General features: G+C 33.0%; 1 protein-coding gene and 1 pseudogene across 1 annotated transcript; both read right to left on the bottom strand.

Moving 5' to 3' along the window:
• Window positions 1-515: 515 nt before the first annotated feature.
• LOC120280795 (zinc finger MYM-type protein 1-like) lies at window positions 516-2,052 on the bottom strand. Its single transcript, XM_039287777.1, has 5 exons — window positions 1,918-2,052; window positions 1,703-1,824; window positions 1,499-1,591; window positions 797-989; window positions 516-704 (listed from the first exon to the last, which is right to left on the bottom strand). The coding sequence occupies exons 1-5, from the start codon at window positions 2,050-2,052 to the stop codon at window positions 516-518; spliced, it is 732 nt and encodes a 243-aa protein (XP_039143711.1).
• A 14,669-nt stretch (window positions 2,053-16,721) lies between these two features.
• LOC120280880 lies at window positions 16,722-18,715 on the bottom strand (annotated as a pseudogene).
• Between the last annotated feature and the right edge of the window lie 386 nt (window positions 18,716-19,101).

Genomic DNA, 19,101 nt, shown 5'->3' on the forward strand with positions numbered 1-19,101 from the left:
CATCTAAATAAGCATTTGTCCGACATGTAAAAAATGAGATAATAAAAATTTTGATTAAAACAACCACACTTTCAATACATAATTGGATAAAAACATACAATAGCTATTTATGCACGCTTGCACTAGAACCATTGCCAGTGTTAGTGCCAGAAATGTGAGGCATGTGGCTAAGACTAAGCGGAGGTAACTACATCCGCCAAGTTTGCATTTTCTGAAATGGCTTCATTGTCTATAGTTGCAAAAACCTCCCGTTCAATATAGATAACCAGGCTATCATTCATCCACTCATCTCCCATTTTATGGCATAAGTCAGTTTTCATGATATTCATCACTGAAAACACCCTCTCAACACTAGCTGCCACAACTGGTAAAACCAATGCCAACTTGATAAGGCGATAAATGAGTGGAAAAATAATACATTTGCCTGTCTCAACCATCTTCCTAGCAAAGCCTTCCAAGTCCCCAACATTTATAAAATTTGCATCATTTCGCACATCATAAATAAAAGTAGCAAGTTAATCCTCAAGCATCATGTGCTCAGTCATTGTAAAATCTTCAAGATAAAGCTCAACAAGACGAAGTAGCTTATGGATGTTGAATTTGGAGAATGAGTCCATTGAATCAAGGCATGACAAAAGAAGAAGTAATTCTGTGCTAGTTTCTGAAAAACAGTTTTGCATTTCTTGTGCAATCAAATCAATGACCTAACATTGCAACAATAATAAAATTACAAATATTTCTAAGAAACTAAATTAATGAGATTTACAAAAACATGATAAATATAAAGAATACTAACCTCGCAGAAAATTTCAACGTGGTAATGGTGAAAATGAGTGCTGACTTGCTCTTCCTGTCTAGAACGACCACAGATTCGCATATTTTCCTCCATATTAGGCACTGGGATTGAGTTTTCTTTACAAAAAGAGCTAACTTCCTCCAAAAATGCCTCCCATCCCGTCTCACTCAAGTCTTGAAGCCGAGCCTTTACGCTTCAATCAAACGCATTGTTTGAACAATATTTTGATCCTTTTGTTGTAAGGCAAGTGATAACTCATTTGTTATTACCAACAAGCGCCTCATCAAATACATCACAAACACAAATTGATAATTCTCCATTTTTTTCAATCAAACTTGCCGCTATGCCTCTATTATCATTAGAAGCACCATCATCATGCACATTTTGGAGGACATCTAACACCGAAGTCCACATTGAGATTAGCCGAAGAATGGTAGTGTAATGCGATCCCCAACAAGTATCACCCGGTCTTGCTAAACTGGATTTTTGATTTTTTTTCCTCTGCCACTGACTATCTCTACACTCTCCAATTGCTCAACCAACCTATCATGGTGATGTTACCGAAGTTGGTCTTTCCTTTTGCACGATGTCGCAGCGTTAACAATCATAGTAACATATTGAAAAAAATCACTCACAAAGCGATTGTCTTTAGCAAAAGCAACAATTACTAATTGGAGTTGATTAGCAAAATAATGTAAATACCTTGTGTATGGATTTTCTTTTAGGACAAGTGTCTTCAAACCATTGAACTCTCCTCGCATATTTGAATCCACATTATATCCTTGTCTCCTCAATCTTGAAAGAGATAACCCATGTTTGGCAAATAAACAATCAATGGTATTCTTCAATGAAATAGCTGATGTATCTACTACATGAACCATAGCAAGGAACCATTCTATCACATACCTATTATTATTCACATATCGCAGAATAACTCCCATTTGCTTCTTCACTGACACATCCCGGGCTTCATCAATCATAAGAGAAAAATACTTATCTCTAATATCATCAACAATAGCCCATGTAATCTATACTACACAAGCATTTGCTAACTCTTTCTGAATCTTCGGGGAATTCATTTGATTATTTGTAGGAGCATTTTGATTGACCACCCTGAAAACCTTATCATTCCGTAGGCTATACCACTCGAGCAGCTCAAGGAAATTGCCCTTGTTCAATGAGCTTAAGGACTCATCATGTCCACGGAAAGGCAAACCTTGTTTCACTAGAAAGTTCATCACATCTAACACAACCATTAAACGAGTACGGTATTCAACCTACATCTCTTGTGAATGTGTAGCCAATTAGTGTGACATGCTCTACCTCTGATTATGGAAACTCTAAAATTGCAATTCTTGCATCATTATGCACACTGTTCACAGCACCAACATGCTCTACAAATTTTTCTAATGCTTTTTTCCAATTATTGAACCCTTTTTAGTAAATGTCTCTTCTCTTATTCGATTTCCTCTACTTTGTGTGAAAAGGTAACACCAAAAATAAAAAAGCTACATCTTTGGTCACACTGTACTCCAATCATGAATATTGTTTAAACCATGCATCCTGAAAACTCCTCCTTTGTTTGCCGTACTCCTTTTGTGGAAAATTGTGGCCAGTTGGTTGATATGGGCCTCTAGTTAAATATTCCCTTCGTACTTGATCTCTAATCCTAATATCAAAATCTTCAGCTGGCTTTCGTTGTCCCGGATCACTAACAATATCATTTGAATTGAAAATCACATCGGTGTTTTCCTTGCTTGATCCATAGCTCGGTGGTGCTTTTGGACAATTTGATGAATCTTCACTTCATGGTCGTTTAATTAAAAATTTATCCATGTCCAATTGGCTATGAAAGTTTATAATGCTATCCAAAGACCAAAGTAAACATGTATAAATACAATTAATAAGAAAATAATAGCTAAATATTCAAAGCCAATAATATTTGTAAATTTGTAATTTATTTCAAAGCATAATATTAATGAACACATTCAATAAAAGCATATATGTGATAATTAGGATTAATCAATTTTTATAATTAATTAAGATGTCCTTCAATAAAAACATAATATTGAAAACAAAGTAGCATGATGGGTTAAATGAACATTAGACATTAGACACTCAATAAAAGTATAAGATTGAAAACAAAGTAGGTAACGACTTTGGATCTATGAAAAAGTGAGACATAAATATTCTAAGACAAATATAATCAACATGTGAATTACTGTTTAATCACTTAATTAGATGAAATTATGGTGTGCTTTGCTTTGTTCATATATTCTACATGCTAATTACTAATTTAAGGACATGTCAAAAAAATTTATAAGCTCATTCAATTCTAAAGCAAAAGAACATATACTTACAAATATGGCTCTCAAGTTTTAGATTCAATCCTCAAAGAGTCAAAGCCAAATTATCTGGAATCTAGATATGAGATTTTCTGAAAAACAAATAATGTTGATTCATGAATTTGATGAATGATGATTGATGACCAAATTCACAAATGATCACAAAGATTCACAATACACAAAAGGAAGACATCTTAGACATGTTGACCTTCATGCTTAACAAAAAATACAAATGCATTATGCATATAACCAAAATATAGCATGAACCAACAGAAAAAATTGATCAATAACTGACAATATATTTCCCAGATAACTCATACTAAGCAATAGAAAAAACATGATTTAAGAGGCAACAATATTGTATATTTGTATTCTCAATTTTGTATTTAGCAAACAATATTATATTCTTCCAACAAAAATAAAATAACAAATAAAACACAAGTTCGTTTACAATTTTATAATGAAAAAGATTTACAATTTTACAATTCTCTGGTTTATCTCCAAATAAATAGTTGGCATGCACATCCAAAATCATTCTCTAAAAGTTATTTATCACCACTTTTTTTTAAAACACCTCAAATCATGACAATAATAGAGTAATAGTCCACTCTATACATCACCAAGAACAACAATCAAGCTATCATCAATAAAGTATGAAATAAAAAATTAAGCCGCTCACCACTCACCAGTTATGGGTCATCAAATCAATTAATCAAAAGCAATTCACCCAACCCATTGAGGCAATGACCTGCTGACTAGATGAAATGCCCTCTCCACTCTCTAATGACACAATCTCCAGTCTCCAGCCTCCATTCTCTAGCAAGGTAGCAACAGCAGCAAGAGAGAAATCACAAATCAAGGCACAAATTCTTCAATCATGCCTTTTCTTTTTTATGTTTCTTTAGTTTTTATATATATTTTTTTGCCCACCGGTGCAATGAATCCACAAAGCTTTCTGCTTTGTGATTAATTGATTTGATGTTTAAGTTGTGTTTTATAATGCTGTATCCTCTTTCTTGTTGACCATCCTTTCATTCTTAATTTGTTTGACCATTCCCCAAGTTGTTGACCACAGTCCACCACACGAACAAGGCGACAACCAAGTCTTCATTTTCCTGAATCTCCATTGTCTTCCTCTTTAGACTCCTGCTACTCGGCAGGCGGCAGTCTGGACTCTGGCGTCATCGGCGAGTAGGCGACAAGAAGCAAAACCCAAAAGCAAAACCCAAGTCTCAAGGAGGTCAAGAGGCTTAGAGCTGGGGTTGAAATGTTGAAGAGGGGGGCTTCCTTCTTTGGCAAACTCCTGCGAGGCTAGAAGGACAGTAGCTTTTCCGGCACCAAGGGGGGGCTGAAGCCCCAGCTCTCCCCCTTGGTTCCACCACTGCTAGAGTAGATCAATTCTAGCCATCTTGACTCTCAGAAAGGTAAAGTGTAGCATTTTCCTGATTTGTAGAAGTTAGATGGCCTTGAAAATTGTTTAGGTATATATACAAGAATTATTATTTTATCATTATATAACAGTGTTGTACTATAAGTAAGCATCTAAAAATAATTTAAATATACTTGACCAAGAATAACGCAGGTACATGTTCATAAATCACACCAAAACTAACCTTGGTGGAGACACTTGAATTGGAATTACCATCACATATAAAAACTTGTCGAGGTTCAACCAATAGTGCTGGAACAAAAATAAAACAAAATTATGATAATAATATTTTACATATATATAAAGTTTTTTTTTATGTAAATATTAATGGATCGTTGAGCACCTTTGCTTGCTTGAGCTATAGTAATTTCTAAACTCTTTCCAAAAACAACTTTGGGCTTCCTTTTCTTATGATTTTTCTCCCCAAATGTTTTTTTTTTCTTCCACAACTTCCTTTACATCTTGCTAGTGGAGGGTCACGAATTGTTACTTAAGTTGACATAATCGTTTGTTGTGTTAAGCACTCATCATTAATGTAGCTATATGGAACTTCACATTTTTGCATTTTAATTGCTTTTTCAACCTCTTTACTTGTCTTCCTCAACCAATGCAAAGCTAATTTGTAAACCTCTATAGAGCAAGAGCCTTTGGTTGCAACTTCTGATGCTTCATGGGAAAGAGTGCTATATCTGAGTGTCATATGAGTATGGCAGTCTTCTTCAACTTGTTGGCCTTTTACATCAAAATTTTTTCCACATTTTGTATCCCTTGTCCAATGTCTTAACATGTATTCTCTTGGAATCTTATCCACATTAGCTACAATGAATACCTTTAATATGTGATGGCATAAGAAACCTGCAAATTCAAACTTGCAACAACTATAACTCACATGAAAACTTGTCCATAGCACAATTTAACAAGTCTAACTTCTTTTTCCAGTATTCAACATTTGTGTAAGGATATATTCTTATTCTCTTCAATTTTGTCACACTTGTAATGAAGAATACCAAGTAGTTCTCTTTGAAATTTTGCAAATATAGATGGCGTGTACAGTTTGCTTGCTTCTTCTTCAATTGGCATATGAAGTAGTAAGGATGACTGCACATTGTCCAATTTAAAGTCAGCTTCAATTTCTTTCTCTTGACGTTTAATTAGTGCCTTATAAACACCTTGAACAAAATCCAATAGCAACATTTTTCTGCTAAAAAACTCTTTGAAAAATTTGTTTATACTTTCACTTTGTTGGGTAGTACACATATTTGCACAAATGAATTCATGCAAATACACGAAAAAACAATGTTGGCATTTCCTATATGTCATTCCTTGACCCATAGGCCCCAGAATGCAACAATCACTGTGAGAACCTGAGGAGGAATACCCATGCCACTTAACCCTCGAGTCATCGCAAGGTTGACACTTTCATGCACAAATACGCAAGCTAAACAAACACATAGTAAAAAAACATACATAAGCAATAATTTCAAAAGGGAATTTAACCAAGTTCCAGAGAACCTACAAATCACAAAAAAAAGCATTAATGACACTAGTGGATCCATTTTTATTACACAATACAACAGGCTCATAAACAAACATACAACCTGACTCAAGATGAAAATAAGAAGAGCAACAACTGCCAAGCACTTCGCCCCGCCGCGACGCTACCAACGATTAAAACCTGGAAGGGAGAGAGAAGGTGAGTAACTAATATCACTCAACGAGTAGGTTAGCACAATTCTAAAAGAATATCAAAGAAAAACCACAAATTTCCAATAAACAAAGTTTAAGTAGTAATACAAATTGATATGAATCCTTTCAACAAATAACATACTGCAAACCTGCTAGATTATAACCATTGGTGCTCAAAATCCCCAAATGTAAATTTACACAATTACTCTCAAGGCAACAATGCTTTTTAATCGGTAAAGTAAATACAAGCATATAAATCTCAAAAAGCACATAAAACACCAAGTGCAACAAATAAGGAAATCAACTTTCACAAATACTAAATTTGCCATAATACGAGCTTTAAAGCCTCAAGAAATAAAACTCAACATCAATTAAGTTTTTCCAAGAGACCACATCTCGAATATAACTTTGCAAGCAAAACATAATTTTTATCAAATGCAAAGACTTCATCTCGAAAAAAATGAGCAATGGCTTAAAAGCACTCTCCAACTTAGTCGCTGTTGCGACTAGGCTGAGAGCCATCAAAGTCTTCATAACTTTGGCGTTGGCCCACTGGTTCCATATGGTGATTCCGGCCTCCAGGCTCCAGGTGTATCATCTAAATCAGGATTTAACACGCCATCTGATAAGGACAGGAAAAACAAGTCCTCCATAGCACCTCTAAAGGCTGGCCTATGGTGACCCTCTACTGCAACAGGTGGGTTACAACCCCATTACCATCAACCACCCGTAGGTGCAACCAAATATCAACACAATAGTAATAAGAGGTCCATAAACATGACAATATTCACATGCAAATAATGAGCATCATTCCACATAATGAAATTCACAAGCATTACATGCTTAAAAGTGTCAAGTCTTGCTTCCAATGAGATAAAAAAACATAAATAAATATTGGAAAAGAAATCCTTGTCCACAGTTTTCACAAGTCAAATCACTTGGTCCTTGACCAGAACAATAATAAAAATTCCAAAAATTAGCAACATTACCAAGTAAAGCAATGCCACAATCACAACATGTTCACAAAAATCACTTTAAATTCAACCTATAAATAAGGTTGTCAACCTTTGCAATTGAAGCTCAAGAATTATTCATGTAAAAATTGATGTTAAAGAAACAATAATGCAATGCCCACACTCGGGACATTCACAAGCATCGCAAACCATTTGCTAAAGTAAGAAACAACAATATTGCACGAAACAATAAGCATACTTCTTGAGATACCTCGTACTTAGCTTTTAACATGCACTAAGGAATCCAATAATACAATCATGGATATTGGTCTGACTAGCATTCAACACATAAGTAACTGATTTCCAAATACCCAATTTATATATACGATAACCATAGTGAATATGAATATAATTAGGTCATTACCTCTGTCTTTGCATAACAATAAATTAATCAAATCTTTTCATGGATAACCTTGACTCTAAGATCATGATTGTCATCATATTTCACCATCAATTGCCCTAATTAACTTTCTTTGCATCATTCTTCCATTATACTTAACCAATTTCGCAAATGAAACCGTCATAAATGCAATGGATGCATCCTCGAGAAATGATATGATCTCTTATCCAAGATAACAGATATAAGATCAAGTATTTGATCATTTCCACCTAAACAATATAATTCAACCTTCCCCTAAAATAAATATACACGTCAAACTCATGAATTTCATATTCATAATTCACTCATACACTTAGCCTATACAACATATGTTATCCATCATCATCCTTCTAAGAATTTTCCAACCTATACAAATAAATTGATTACACATTCCAATTTAAATCTTAAATCAATTCCATCTCTAGAACAAAATCAAATTAAACACCTTCTATGCTTGAAGCTTCCATCATCAACAATATCCCTTTCTTTTATTGCTTAAGTCTCTTAAATGCAACTACCATATGCCCAAGCCTCTAGACATTAAACCAATTAATGAATCTTCAGTTCTTACAAATATGGAAATAATCTATCATCAACGTATTAAAGATTCAATCATCATTAGGTCAAAATATTAGATACACAAGCAATATTTTTACACTCCCTCAAATATTTAACAAAAACTCTCCTCTCTAACAAAACATATACTTTCACAACTTTGGATTCATTCCTCTCGAGTCAAAGTCACCACTAGATCCCAAGGAATTTAAACTCACATGCCTAAAGTCATTCGATTCCAAGTCATCCTCATTTTTCCTTAAATTTCATGTATAAATCAATAGCATAGATGGTCTCTCAAATGAGTTAACATATCAACTTAATACAACATAGACATAAAAATCATGTGTGACACGTTATTCTGTCCATGCCTAGGACCAATATATGGATCTCAGATTAAAAACCACTTTCACAATCACCAATGCCAAAAGCATAAGGATGCAAATAGAGCTTCTTAAATTATTTTAATTTTAATAACATACATATAGTTATAATCATTTTCAAATATCAAGAGTTTCTTATATAAATCAATAGCATAGAAACTTCTTTTCTAACTAAAAAAAAACACTAATATATGATTAAACTATAGAAGACTTTCAATTCAAGCAGTAAAGATCTTTAGATAATATTCTAATAGAAATGTGCAACCAACTTAATCCACTCACAACTTATGTGAGAAAAGACCCTGGTGGTGTCACTCCCCCACCCACTCCTTGCCTTGTGACAAACCTTCACCACCTAAACCCACATACACAACAACAAGAAGAAATTAAACAAAGAAGACAAGAATGAAACTCTAGGTTCAACAATGCAAACCAACTCCAACAAGGTTTAGGGTTGGTTTGCAACTAAGTTTCAGGGTTCCCAAAGAATTTCTAGGAGAGATTGGCTTCAACCCCAACTAAAGAAATAAAGAAAACCTTACCATAACTATAGTAATGTTACAGTAATGATGGTTCTAGGTTACAACAATCTTGAAGGGAAAGGAGCTACAAACTCTTCTCACAAGTTATACATCAATGAGCAAGAAGAAAGAGCAAGAATCAAACTTCCAAGTTCAATCACAACCCTAGATCCGTCATCCTAACTCAAAACCAAGAGGATCAAGCAAAGAAGAAGAAGAAAATGTTCACCTCTAGATCTAAAGAAAGAAGAAGATTGATGACTTTAATCCACCAAGAAGGAGACGATCATCCAAAGCCTTTTTCTTCTCCAAAAGAAAACAAAGAGAATGAGGGGAAGAAGAGGGAAGAAGGGGTAAGGGTTAGGGCTTACAACAAGGTTCAGAAGCCTTTAAATCAAGGCTAGAAAAGCAAAGCACAGGCCTGCTTAGGGAAAAGCACGGGCGTGCTTCACCCTGAAAAAATTGCTACAGTAATAAGCTATAGTGTTAGAACTACAGCATATATGCTACATTAGAAAAAGCACGACCATCGTGCCCAGAGCATGATAGTGCACTCTAAAGCATGGGTGTGCTTCATACCGTGCACTTCACTGGTTTGCTAATTTTTAGTGAAATATTGTGCATAGCACTGTAGTAATTACTGTTCACATACACAACACCAACTTAGCTCTCGAGCACTCTAAACCACTTGGTAAGTTCTACTGAGGCAAATACAAGGAAACTAAAACAAAATGTTGAGTCAACAAACAAAAAAAAAACTAAAATATCACACTATACATCCTTAATTTCCAATCATTTTTTTTTCCAAATCATACTTAGTAAGTAATTTAATCCACTTTTTTTTTTAAAAATCTTCAATGGTTTCAGGACTCCTTACGCAATAAGACAATTCTTGTCCAAACTTGGACCCCTTTGTGAATAGTCTCCTTAAGTCTCGTTTAGCATTTTGAAAAATATACCATAGGCAATATCAATAAATGGTACTTGGCAAGACTTGGGCTATTGCATTAGTGATGGCCAATTTTTCTTGGTTAAAATCACTTTGGGATGATTTCCTTTCATTGCTTGTAACTAATTTTCAAGTACCCAAACAAGAGAATATTCATTTCATCAAAAATCAATGCACACCCAAATAATACAGCTTGGAGATGATGATTAACCCGCACAAATGGAACAAACGGCATTGCATATTTATTTGTCTCATAAGTTGGATCAAGGCAAACAACATCTCCAAAGTAGCTATAATCCATTCTACACCTTGCATCACTCCGAAATATACTTGTTAATTTTCCATCGGCATCAAGTTGGATTGCATAAAAAAAATGGTATTCTTTATCTGCATTTCATTCAAATAATCCAATAACCTTTGTGAATCTCCAACAGAGAATTCTATTTTTTGTCTAGTGCGTAAATAGTTTCTTGCATCTAGGTCAATAAATCCAACATTTCAACTCTCTTCAGATTCTTGTGAAAGAAAATTCATCATGAGGTTGGTTCTAATACCTGACTATCTCATTTTATTAATCATACTTTGTTGACTTTCACCGATTTTCTTGTATGATGGTAAAAGATGGCATTTTCTTGGAGTTGCTAGGATATGATTGTGTTCCTCCACAAACATTGAAACAACCCAAGATCCATTGAGTTTTTGTTTACTAAAAGTTTAGCATTACAACCGCAACGTGTTTCACCCCAGTGCCTCTTCTTGTTTCCTTCAGTCTTGTTAAATCTTTCCTCTCTAAAACCTTCTTTAGAACAATACAAGTTTCATCCAATAACACTACCATTTTTTTTTTTAATTTTCTTATTGCTCCTTTTCTCACACCAAACCCTTTTTTGTATGCATATCGATTATAATAGTCATATACTTCATCCATCGAATTAAAAACCATACCAATATATGGGTTAAGAGAAACTTCTTCTTGATAAACATCTTCAGTAACTTTTTCACTGTTATCTTCTCCTTGGGCTTCATTTGGTTCATGAGATTCAGCTTCATTCATAGGTTGATTTTCATTTTCTTTCTCTAACTCAAATTCACTTGAATTATAAATATGATCATCCACTTCACATGCATCTGAAATAAACTTTGTGCCTCACTAATACTTGCCATTTCTAGCAAATATTAGAAATTAAAATATTTATTTGTTTAATTAGAAAAACATACTAGTCTAGGTTGAACATTCTATGATAATAAAATTTCAGCATTTAGAAAGTATTGAAAGCAACAAACTCTATGAATAAACTTTACGCATAAAACCCAAGACACAACAATTGTTATATTTGAAAAAAAAACTAGAAACACAATTCATGAGAAAGAACAACAAAAACAAGGAGAATATAGGAATTTATTATAATAAAGCAAACTTCAACCAAAAGATTAAGATCAAAGCTGGTCATAAACAACAAAATAAATTCACCTAAATACTTATAAGAACATACCAAACAACAAAGAAAGGAAAAATCCTCAGCTTTAGATTCAATCACACCCTTCCATCCATGGTTCTAGGCCTCCTTGTTTTTTAATATAAATAGAACCACAAAAATCTTGTTATTATCTATCAAATTTGTTTGTTGGGGGTGAGAGACAGAGAGAGAGAGCTTACCCATTTTGTGTGATTAGGGTTCGGTTGTTGTGAGAAATCTCAAACTAACATTCACAAAGAGATGTGGAGAAAAAAGAGAGGAGAGGGGGGAGAGAATAGGGATCATATTGTTATAGATCCGAACGAACATTCAATGAGAGCAAGAGAAGAGAAAAAAGAGAAGAAGAAGAGAGATCGGTCGAGAAAAATTATTTATGTTTTAAGAAAAACCATATTGCCCTTAGCGAGTATTTTAATATAAATTTTAAATTTTTGTGTGATTAGGGTTCGGGTTGTTGTGAGAAATCTCAAACTAACATTCACAAAGAGACGTGGAGAAAAAAAGAGAGGAGAGGGGGGAGAGAATAGGGATCCAGTTATTGTTATAGATCCGAGCTAACATTCAATGAGAGCAAGAGAAGAGAAAAAGAGAAGAAGAAGAGAGATCGGTCGAGAAGATTATTTATGTTTTTAAGAAAAAACCATATTGCCCTTTTAGCAGTATTTTAATATAAATTTTAAATTTTGTGTGATTAGGGTTCGGTTGTTGTGAGAAATCTCAAACAAACATTCACAAAGAGATGTGGAGAAAAAGAGAGGAGAGGGGGGAGAGAGAATAGGGATATGTTATTGTTATAGATCCGAACGAACATTCAATGAGAGCAAGAGAAGAGAAAAAAGAGAAGAAGAAGAGAGATCGGTTGAGAAGATTATTTATGTTTTAAGAAAAAAAACCATATTGCCCTTAGCAGTATTTTAATATAAATTTTAAATTTTGTGTGATTAGGGTTCGGTTGTTGTGAGAAATCTCAAACTAACATTCACAAAGAGACGTGGAGAAAAAGAGAGGAGAGGGGGGAGAGAGAATAGGGATCTGTTATTGTTATAGATCCGAACGAACATTCAATGAGAGCAAGAGAAGAGAAAAAAGAGAAGAAGAAGAGAGATCGGCTGAGAAGATTATTTATGTTTTTAAGAAAAACCATATTGCCCTTTAGCAGTATTTTTAATATAAATTTTTAAATTTTGTGTGATTAGGGTTCGGTTGTTGTGAGAAATCTCAAACAAACATTCACAAAGAGATGTGGAGAAAAAAGAGAGAGAGGGGGAGAGAGAATAGGGATATGTTATTGTTATAGATCCCGAACGAACATTCAATGAGAGCAAAGAGAAGAGAAAAAGAGAAGAAGAAAGAGATCGGCTGAGAAAATTATTTATGTTTTAAGAAAAAAAAAACCATATTGCCCTTAGCAGTATTTTAATATAAATTTTAAATTTTGTGTGATTAGGGTTCGGTTGTTGTGAGAAATCTCAAACTAACATTCACAAAGAGACGTGGAGAAAAAGAGAGGAGAGGGGGGAGAGAGAATAGGGATCTGTTATTGTTATAGATCCGAACGAACATTCAATGAGAGCAAGAGAAGAGAAAAAAGAGAAGAAGAAGAGAGATCGGTCGAGAAGATTATTTATGTTTTAAGAAAAACCATATTGCCCTTAGCGTATTTTTAATATAAATTTTAAATTTTTGTGTGATTAGGGTTCGGGTTGTTGTGAGAAATCTCAAACAAACATTCACAAAGAGATGTGGAGAAAAAGAGAGGAGAGGGGGGAGAGAGAATAGGGATATGTTATTGTTATAGATCCGAACGAACATTCAATGAGAGCAAGAGAAGAGAAAAAGAGAAGAAGAAGAAGAGATCGGTTGAGAAGATTATTTATGTTTTAAGAAAAACCATATTGCCCTTAGCAGGTATTTTTAATATAAATTTTTAAATTTTGTGTGATTAGGGTTTCGGGTTGTTGTGAGAAATCTCAAACTAACATTCACAAAGAGACGTGGAGAAAAAGAGAGGAGAGGGGGGAGAGAGAATAGGGATCTGTTATTGTTATAGATCCGAACGAACATTCAATGAGAGCAAGAGAAGAGAAAAAAGAGAAGAAGAAGAGAGATCGGCTGAGAAGATTATTTATGTTTTAAGAAAAAAAACCATATTGCCCTTAGCAGTATTTTAATATAAATTTTTAAATTTTTGTGTGATTAGGGTTCGGTTGTTGTGAGAAATCTCAAACTAACATTCACAAAGAGACGTGAAGAAAAAGAGAGGAGAGGGGGGGAGAGAGAGAGAGAGAGAGAGAGAGAGAATAGGGATATGTTATTGTTATAGATCCGAACGAACATTCAATGAGAGCAAGAGAAGAGAAAAAAGAGAAGAAGAAGAGAGATCGGCTGAGAAGATTATTTATGTTTTAAGAAAAAAAAACCATATTGCCCTTAGCAGTATTTTAATATAAATTTTAAATTTTAAAATAAAAAAATCGGTTATTAAAAAAAACACTTGGCTGTTGTTATCATAGCTCTCTAAGCCTTCATCTAATACCATCTAAAAAACCTCCCTTTTCTTTCTCTTCCTCTTTTTTATTTTCACCTGTCATAACACTTTTTTGGTATTGAGTATTACTTTTCTTTCAATTAATATTAGTTTTATTTATTATCAATTGAGTAAAAGTACATCATCAAATTTATATAAAATTTTTTTACCTTTAATATAAATTCAAACAACCAAATTCACAAATCCAAATCATTCCAACCCCAGCCAAGCAAAGAATGCAGAAGACAGATATTGTTATGATATTTAATTAATGGTTCACTTGGTTTAAATTTGAAAACAAGGACAAGAAGAAGGCCCAAAATAAATAAATAAATATATCGTAAAGATTTATGATGATGATTATTATGATTATATGAATATGAAAGACTTTGGTTGCCACCTATTACATTTGACTTCACATGGTATTTCTCATCAAGAAAACAAATTCCAAGCCATTCATGGAAGTTTGTTGAGCTAATGACCCTTTAATAGCATTCATTTCTTGATAATTAAACACCTAAGTGTCCTTTTTAATTAATTAAAATTTTAAATTTAAAAACATTTTTTTTTAATTATTCTCAAGTTTTGAAATTTTATTGAGGTTTCTTTTCTTTTTTTTTTTTTTTATAATTTAGTGAAAAATTTTTAAATTTTGTTTGAAATTTTTAAAAATCCATGTGATAATCGACATAGTATAAACCATTAATAAAATGAAACAATTATACCAACTATATACATATGTGTGTATATATTGATAAATATGGATAAACCATAAATGTCAATCATTGTTATGAGAGAGAATTGAATCCTCTATCTTTCACTTGGGAGGGAAATGAATTACTTTTCTTTTACAGTCCAAATGATTATATCAAATTCTATCACCCAACTAAACAATTGGGATGAGTCATAAAATAAATATATTACTAATAATTTATTATTATTATTTAAAAAAGTAAATTCAAATAGTTATGTTTTATTAGTAGTAAATAATTAAACTTTACTCAATTCAAATAATTTTTTTAAACCAATATTTGAAAAAAATAATAATAATTTACCCATACTTGAATTTATCTGAATTTCATATTCCTGAATGTAGAATAGAGTATAAATATCTTCATATACCAACAAAAAAAATGATTTGTTTGATATAAAAGAAAGAAAATTTTCATTTGTCAAAGGTTTTATAGTCCACCGGCATTTGCCCCACTGTGAAAGGCCTTAGTGTCTGATGTTCAAGACTCAAATTTAAATTTCATATAAGATCCCTTGTTGTTGAGATAAACTTGCAACCCAACCCCCATATTATTAAATGAAGGCTCACAATAATTAATTCCCGACCCATATGCGCTCTCTTAATTGGGCTTGTCGTGAAAAAAAAAATCATTTCATTTCCTTTCTACTTAGTTATGCTCATTGGCATTTTGTGATTTTAATTAAATAACTAAACTTTGCTATATACAAATAATACATTGTTCGACAAGTTCAAGTTTAATATAATAGAAATTATAAGATGAGATAACTATGGGATCTAGCAGTACTATATATTGATCAATCAAAAATATATTTTATAATAGTGAATAGATCTAACTGCGGCAGTTGGGAAAAAGTTAGTGATAGAGAGAGACAGAGATAAATTGGTAGAACAACGGTATGAGCAACAGTGTCAAAATCATGTACTTAATTCCAAAACGAGTAATTGGGTGCCTTTTAGTTTTTTATAAATTTTGAGGAAGGATGATAGTAGAATTTGGGTCGGACGGCTACAATTGATTGAGTTACTATTATGATCACATGTGACGGTTCAGATAAAAATACTATGATCCCACTTTTCACTATATTACCGTTCATAGCATTTGTTATCTTATTGTACACTATTCATTATATTGTTGAAGCTATTGTGTTTGAATACTGTGCATGACCATTGTTAACAAGAAGAGATGTTTGACAATCCAATGACAGTGTACAAACGTCTGTAGAATTCAATTCCAAAGAGGTTCGTAGAAGACATGGGTCTTTTTATAATATGCTTCTAACTCTTGTATGTTATTTGTTTAAATATTTCTAGTTTAAATCAAATTTATAAAAATAATCTTACTATGAATAATTCATACATGTCCTTATTTTTATATAATGTTTATCCCAATTTTTATGCAATGGTGAATAATGAAAAAACAATTCTTAAAAGATTTTATTACTATGAATTATTTGATTGTTAGTGAGACTCTTAAACACTACATTAAAATTTTCTTTATATTTGTTAATATAATAAAAACCAAAAAATAATAAATTTTTTTATTAATATAAAACTTCTCTTTTAACAACAGAGTTTGGTCAAAGTGATAGGAACTTGGAAGATCTTTCTCTTTTATAAATATATTCCCGGGAGAAGTCGGTCCTTTTAAAATGCTTTCAATACTTCATTTGAATTAGTTCGTTTGAATTGGTTTAGAGCTTATGACTTCTAAAAAACCAGCAAGTCAAAAACTTTGAAAAAAAAAAAACTCATCCATGTAAAAAGATAAAAACCAAAAAGACGAGGTTAAATTAGTCACAATTATACACAAGCATAAAACAAATAAATAAATATAAAATATGCATTTTCTCTAATGGATTTCAATATATATATATATATATATATATATTTGTACATACAAACAAAATTATGTAATAAGAAATCTTGGAAGGCCAATTTTTTCCCCCAGGTTTATGAACTTCTTGTTGCACTTGTTTCCTGAAATCTCCAAAAGTGAAGTTGTTGTTGATAGAAGGTTGTTTGCAACTTCCAATGGTTGAATCATATGAAGGGCACAAAAAGAAAGCCATGGAATACCTCTCCATCTTCCCATTTGCCATCACTTTGTGTTCCACACTCTTGTATATATCATTGCTCCATGCCTTCACATACATGTATACACATACACATTAGAATATATATACAACTTCGGCTTAATATTAATACAAGTTTTCATTGTTAGGTGCTAATCATACGTAAGAAAAACTAAATTATATATTTAAATCTATATTTTTCAAATTAACTGACGTGAGATTATTAGTTACTCTATTATACCTCTTGATATATAGTACTCTATTTAACTTGTCACACTATAAAAAAAAACTAAAGTTTTAATACCATGTTAGATGTAAACCAAAACATACCCAAAAGCTGAAGCTTACATGAAGAGAAACATATGCTTATATATATATATTCAATCGTTATTTTCCAAATTAACCGATGTAAAACTCTTGGTTACTTTAATATTTATGAGCAAGATTATTTCTTTACAAGATCTCAAAATAATGGTAAGGAAAAAAATTGCTATGGTTGCATGCAGTTGTTGAGAAGAATAAAGCCAAAGATAAGCATGAAGGAAATCAATAATATTCTCATTACAATCTTTTGATGGAAATATTCGCATGCATATATGTATATATATATACACATATTTCAGTAGAGTGTCAACCATAACTCATTGAAAATGAACCTGAGATTATTGATATTTAATTATGAAATATGAACTTACACATTAATGTAAAGAGAGACAATAAAAAAAAATGATGCCGAGTGGAAATATAATTAAAATAAACACCTACAAATATTAAAATCTTAGAAAAAAATCATATTTATATTGTCAAATTAATATTGAAAGATTGTTTTTCATTCCATTCTTGACACTCAAAACATAGAAAAAAATCTACAAATTGAGGATAAGGTGTTGATAGGATTTTATGAAAGGGAAGGAGTGACATGCAAGTTGCATGAAATTTCATCAATGAATGATAAGTAAATAAATATATATATATATATATATATATATATACACACCTGAAAGAGATCTCCAATGTTGACTATGAGAGCATCAGAGTTGGGCTTGACAACCATCCACTTATTGTCTTTCATCAGTTGCAAACCAGCAACCTCATCTTGATAAAGAATGGTAAGATAGTCACTGTCAGTGTGAGGTTGTAGGCCAAAAATCTCGGGAGAGAACGGAAACCGAGGATATCGATTCAAGCGAAGAAAACACGTGCTCTTGTTGTAGTTTTCCGTAAAACCATCACCGGCCGGGATATCCCAAGTCTTCTGCCAGAACTCCGGCAAGAGTCCTTGCAAGTTCCAACATAGCCCCCGCTACCTTCTCCATCACCTCCCTGATAATTCTCTGTATTAGATTAGATTGTTACTTTATGAAAATGAGATGACGAAGTAGCAGAGTAATTTTTGAGTTGGATATCAGAAAGCGGACAATGGGAAAGCTTCAGACCAGGAGAACTGGTTGAGAGAAGTGGCCGAAGGTGTGCCCCATCTATAAAATTCATTCAAGAGTTTAGAGGTGATTTTCTTCTCGAATGGCAACTTGAAGAGTTTCTTTTGCTCCTCCTTCATCTCTCCAAGAAGTTCATGGCTTATCCCATGATTGAGAACTTGGAAAAAGCTCCACTCTGAAGATGCCTTAGCAATGGCTTCTGTGCAATTAGCAACATCGTTCTTGTTGCCATTTTTCAGCTTGCTGAGATCTATCAATGGCAACTCACATTCCCCGACAACATTCTGTTTGTTATCATCTCCAAATTGCAGCAATTCAGATAAGTCTTTGAAAATGGCTTTGTAGTGATCTGTGAAAGGAGGGTCGCATGCATTGTTAATTGAAACCATAGCTACAAATGATAGATGATATTTGCATGTGTTGCTACATATATACTGTTGGAGTTGGCAATGAATTGTGATTGAAGAAGCTTGGTGTCGTGCAAGCGTCAACAGAGAGATGGGAGGCATGGCGGTCATCTCCGGTGATGCACGACAATGTATGGTTGGGCATGGCCAATCATGGTTGCAGTGATGGACTACGTGAAAAGCTCTCTGTATTGAGGTGTTGGTTTGAAAAGTCTAGGCAGTGTTTTGGATGATATAAAATAGTATCTAGTGTTAATGTTATGGGCCAATGCTAGCTAGGATAGTCAATAGTGGAACCACTCAACCAATGGGTGTTTGGTCTTAAGTTACCTTTATGTCTTGACTCTTGACTAACTTTTGATATATAT

This window comes from Dioscorea cayenensis, chromosome 1 (genome assembly GCF_009730915.1).
Source record: "Dioscorea cayenensis subsp. rotundata cultivar TDr96_F1 chromosome 1, TDr96_F1_v2_PseudoChromosome.rev07_lg8_w22 25.fasta, whole genome shotgun sequence".
Lineage (NCBI taxonomy): Eukaryota > Viridiplantae > Streptophyta > Magnoliopsida > Dioscoreales > Dioscoreaceae > Dioscorea > Dioscorea cayenensis.

Coding starts and splice junctions, on each gene's coding strand:
- LOC120280795 (XM_039287777.1), bottom strand. CDS start 2,052: ATGGTTGTGTTAGATGTGATGAACTTTCTAGTGAAACAAGGTTTGCCT. Junction 990..1,498: donor AAAGAAAATCCATACACAAG/GTATTTACATTA, acceptor GTTTGATTGAAG/CGTAAAGGCTCGGCTTCAAG. Junction 705..796: donor ACGTTGAAATTTTCTGCGAG/GTTAGTATTCTT, acceptor TTGCAATGTTAG/GTCATTGATTTGATTGCACA.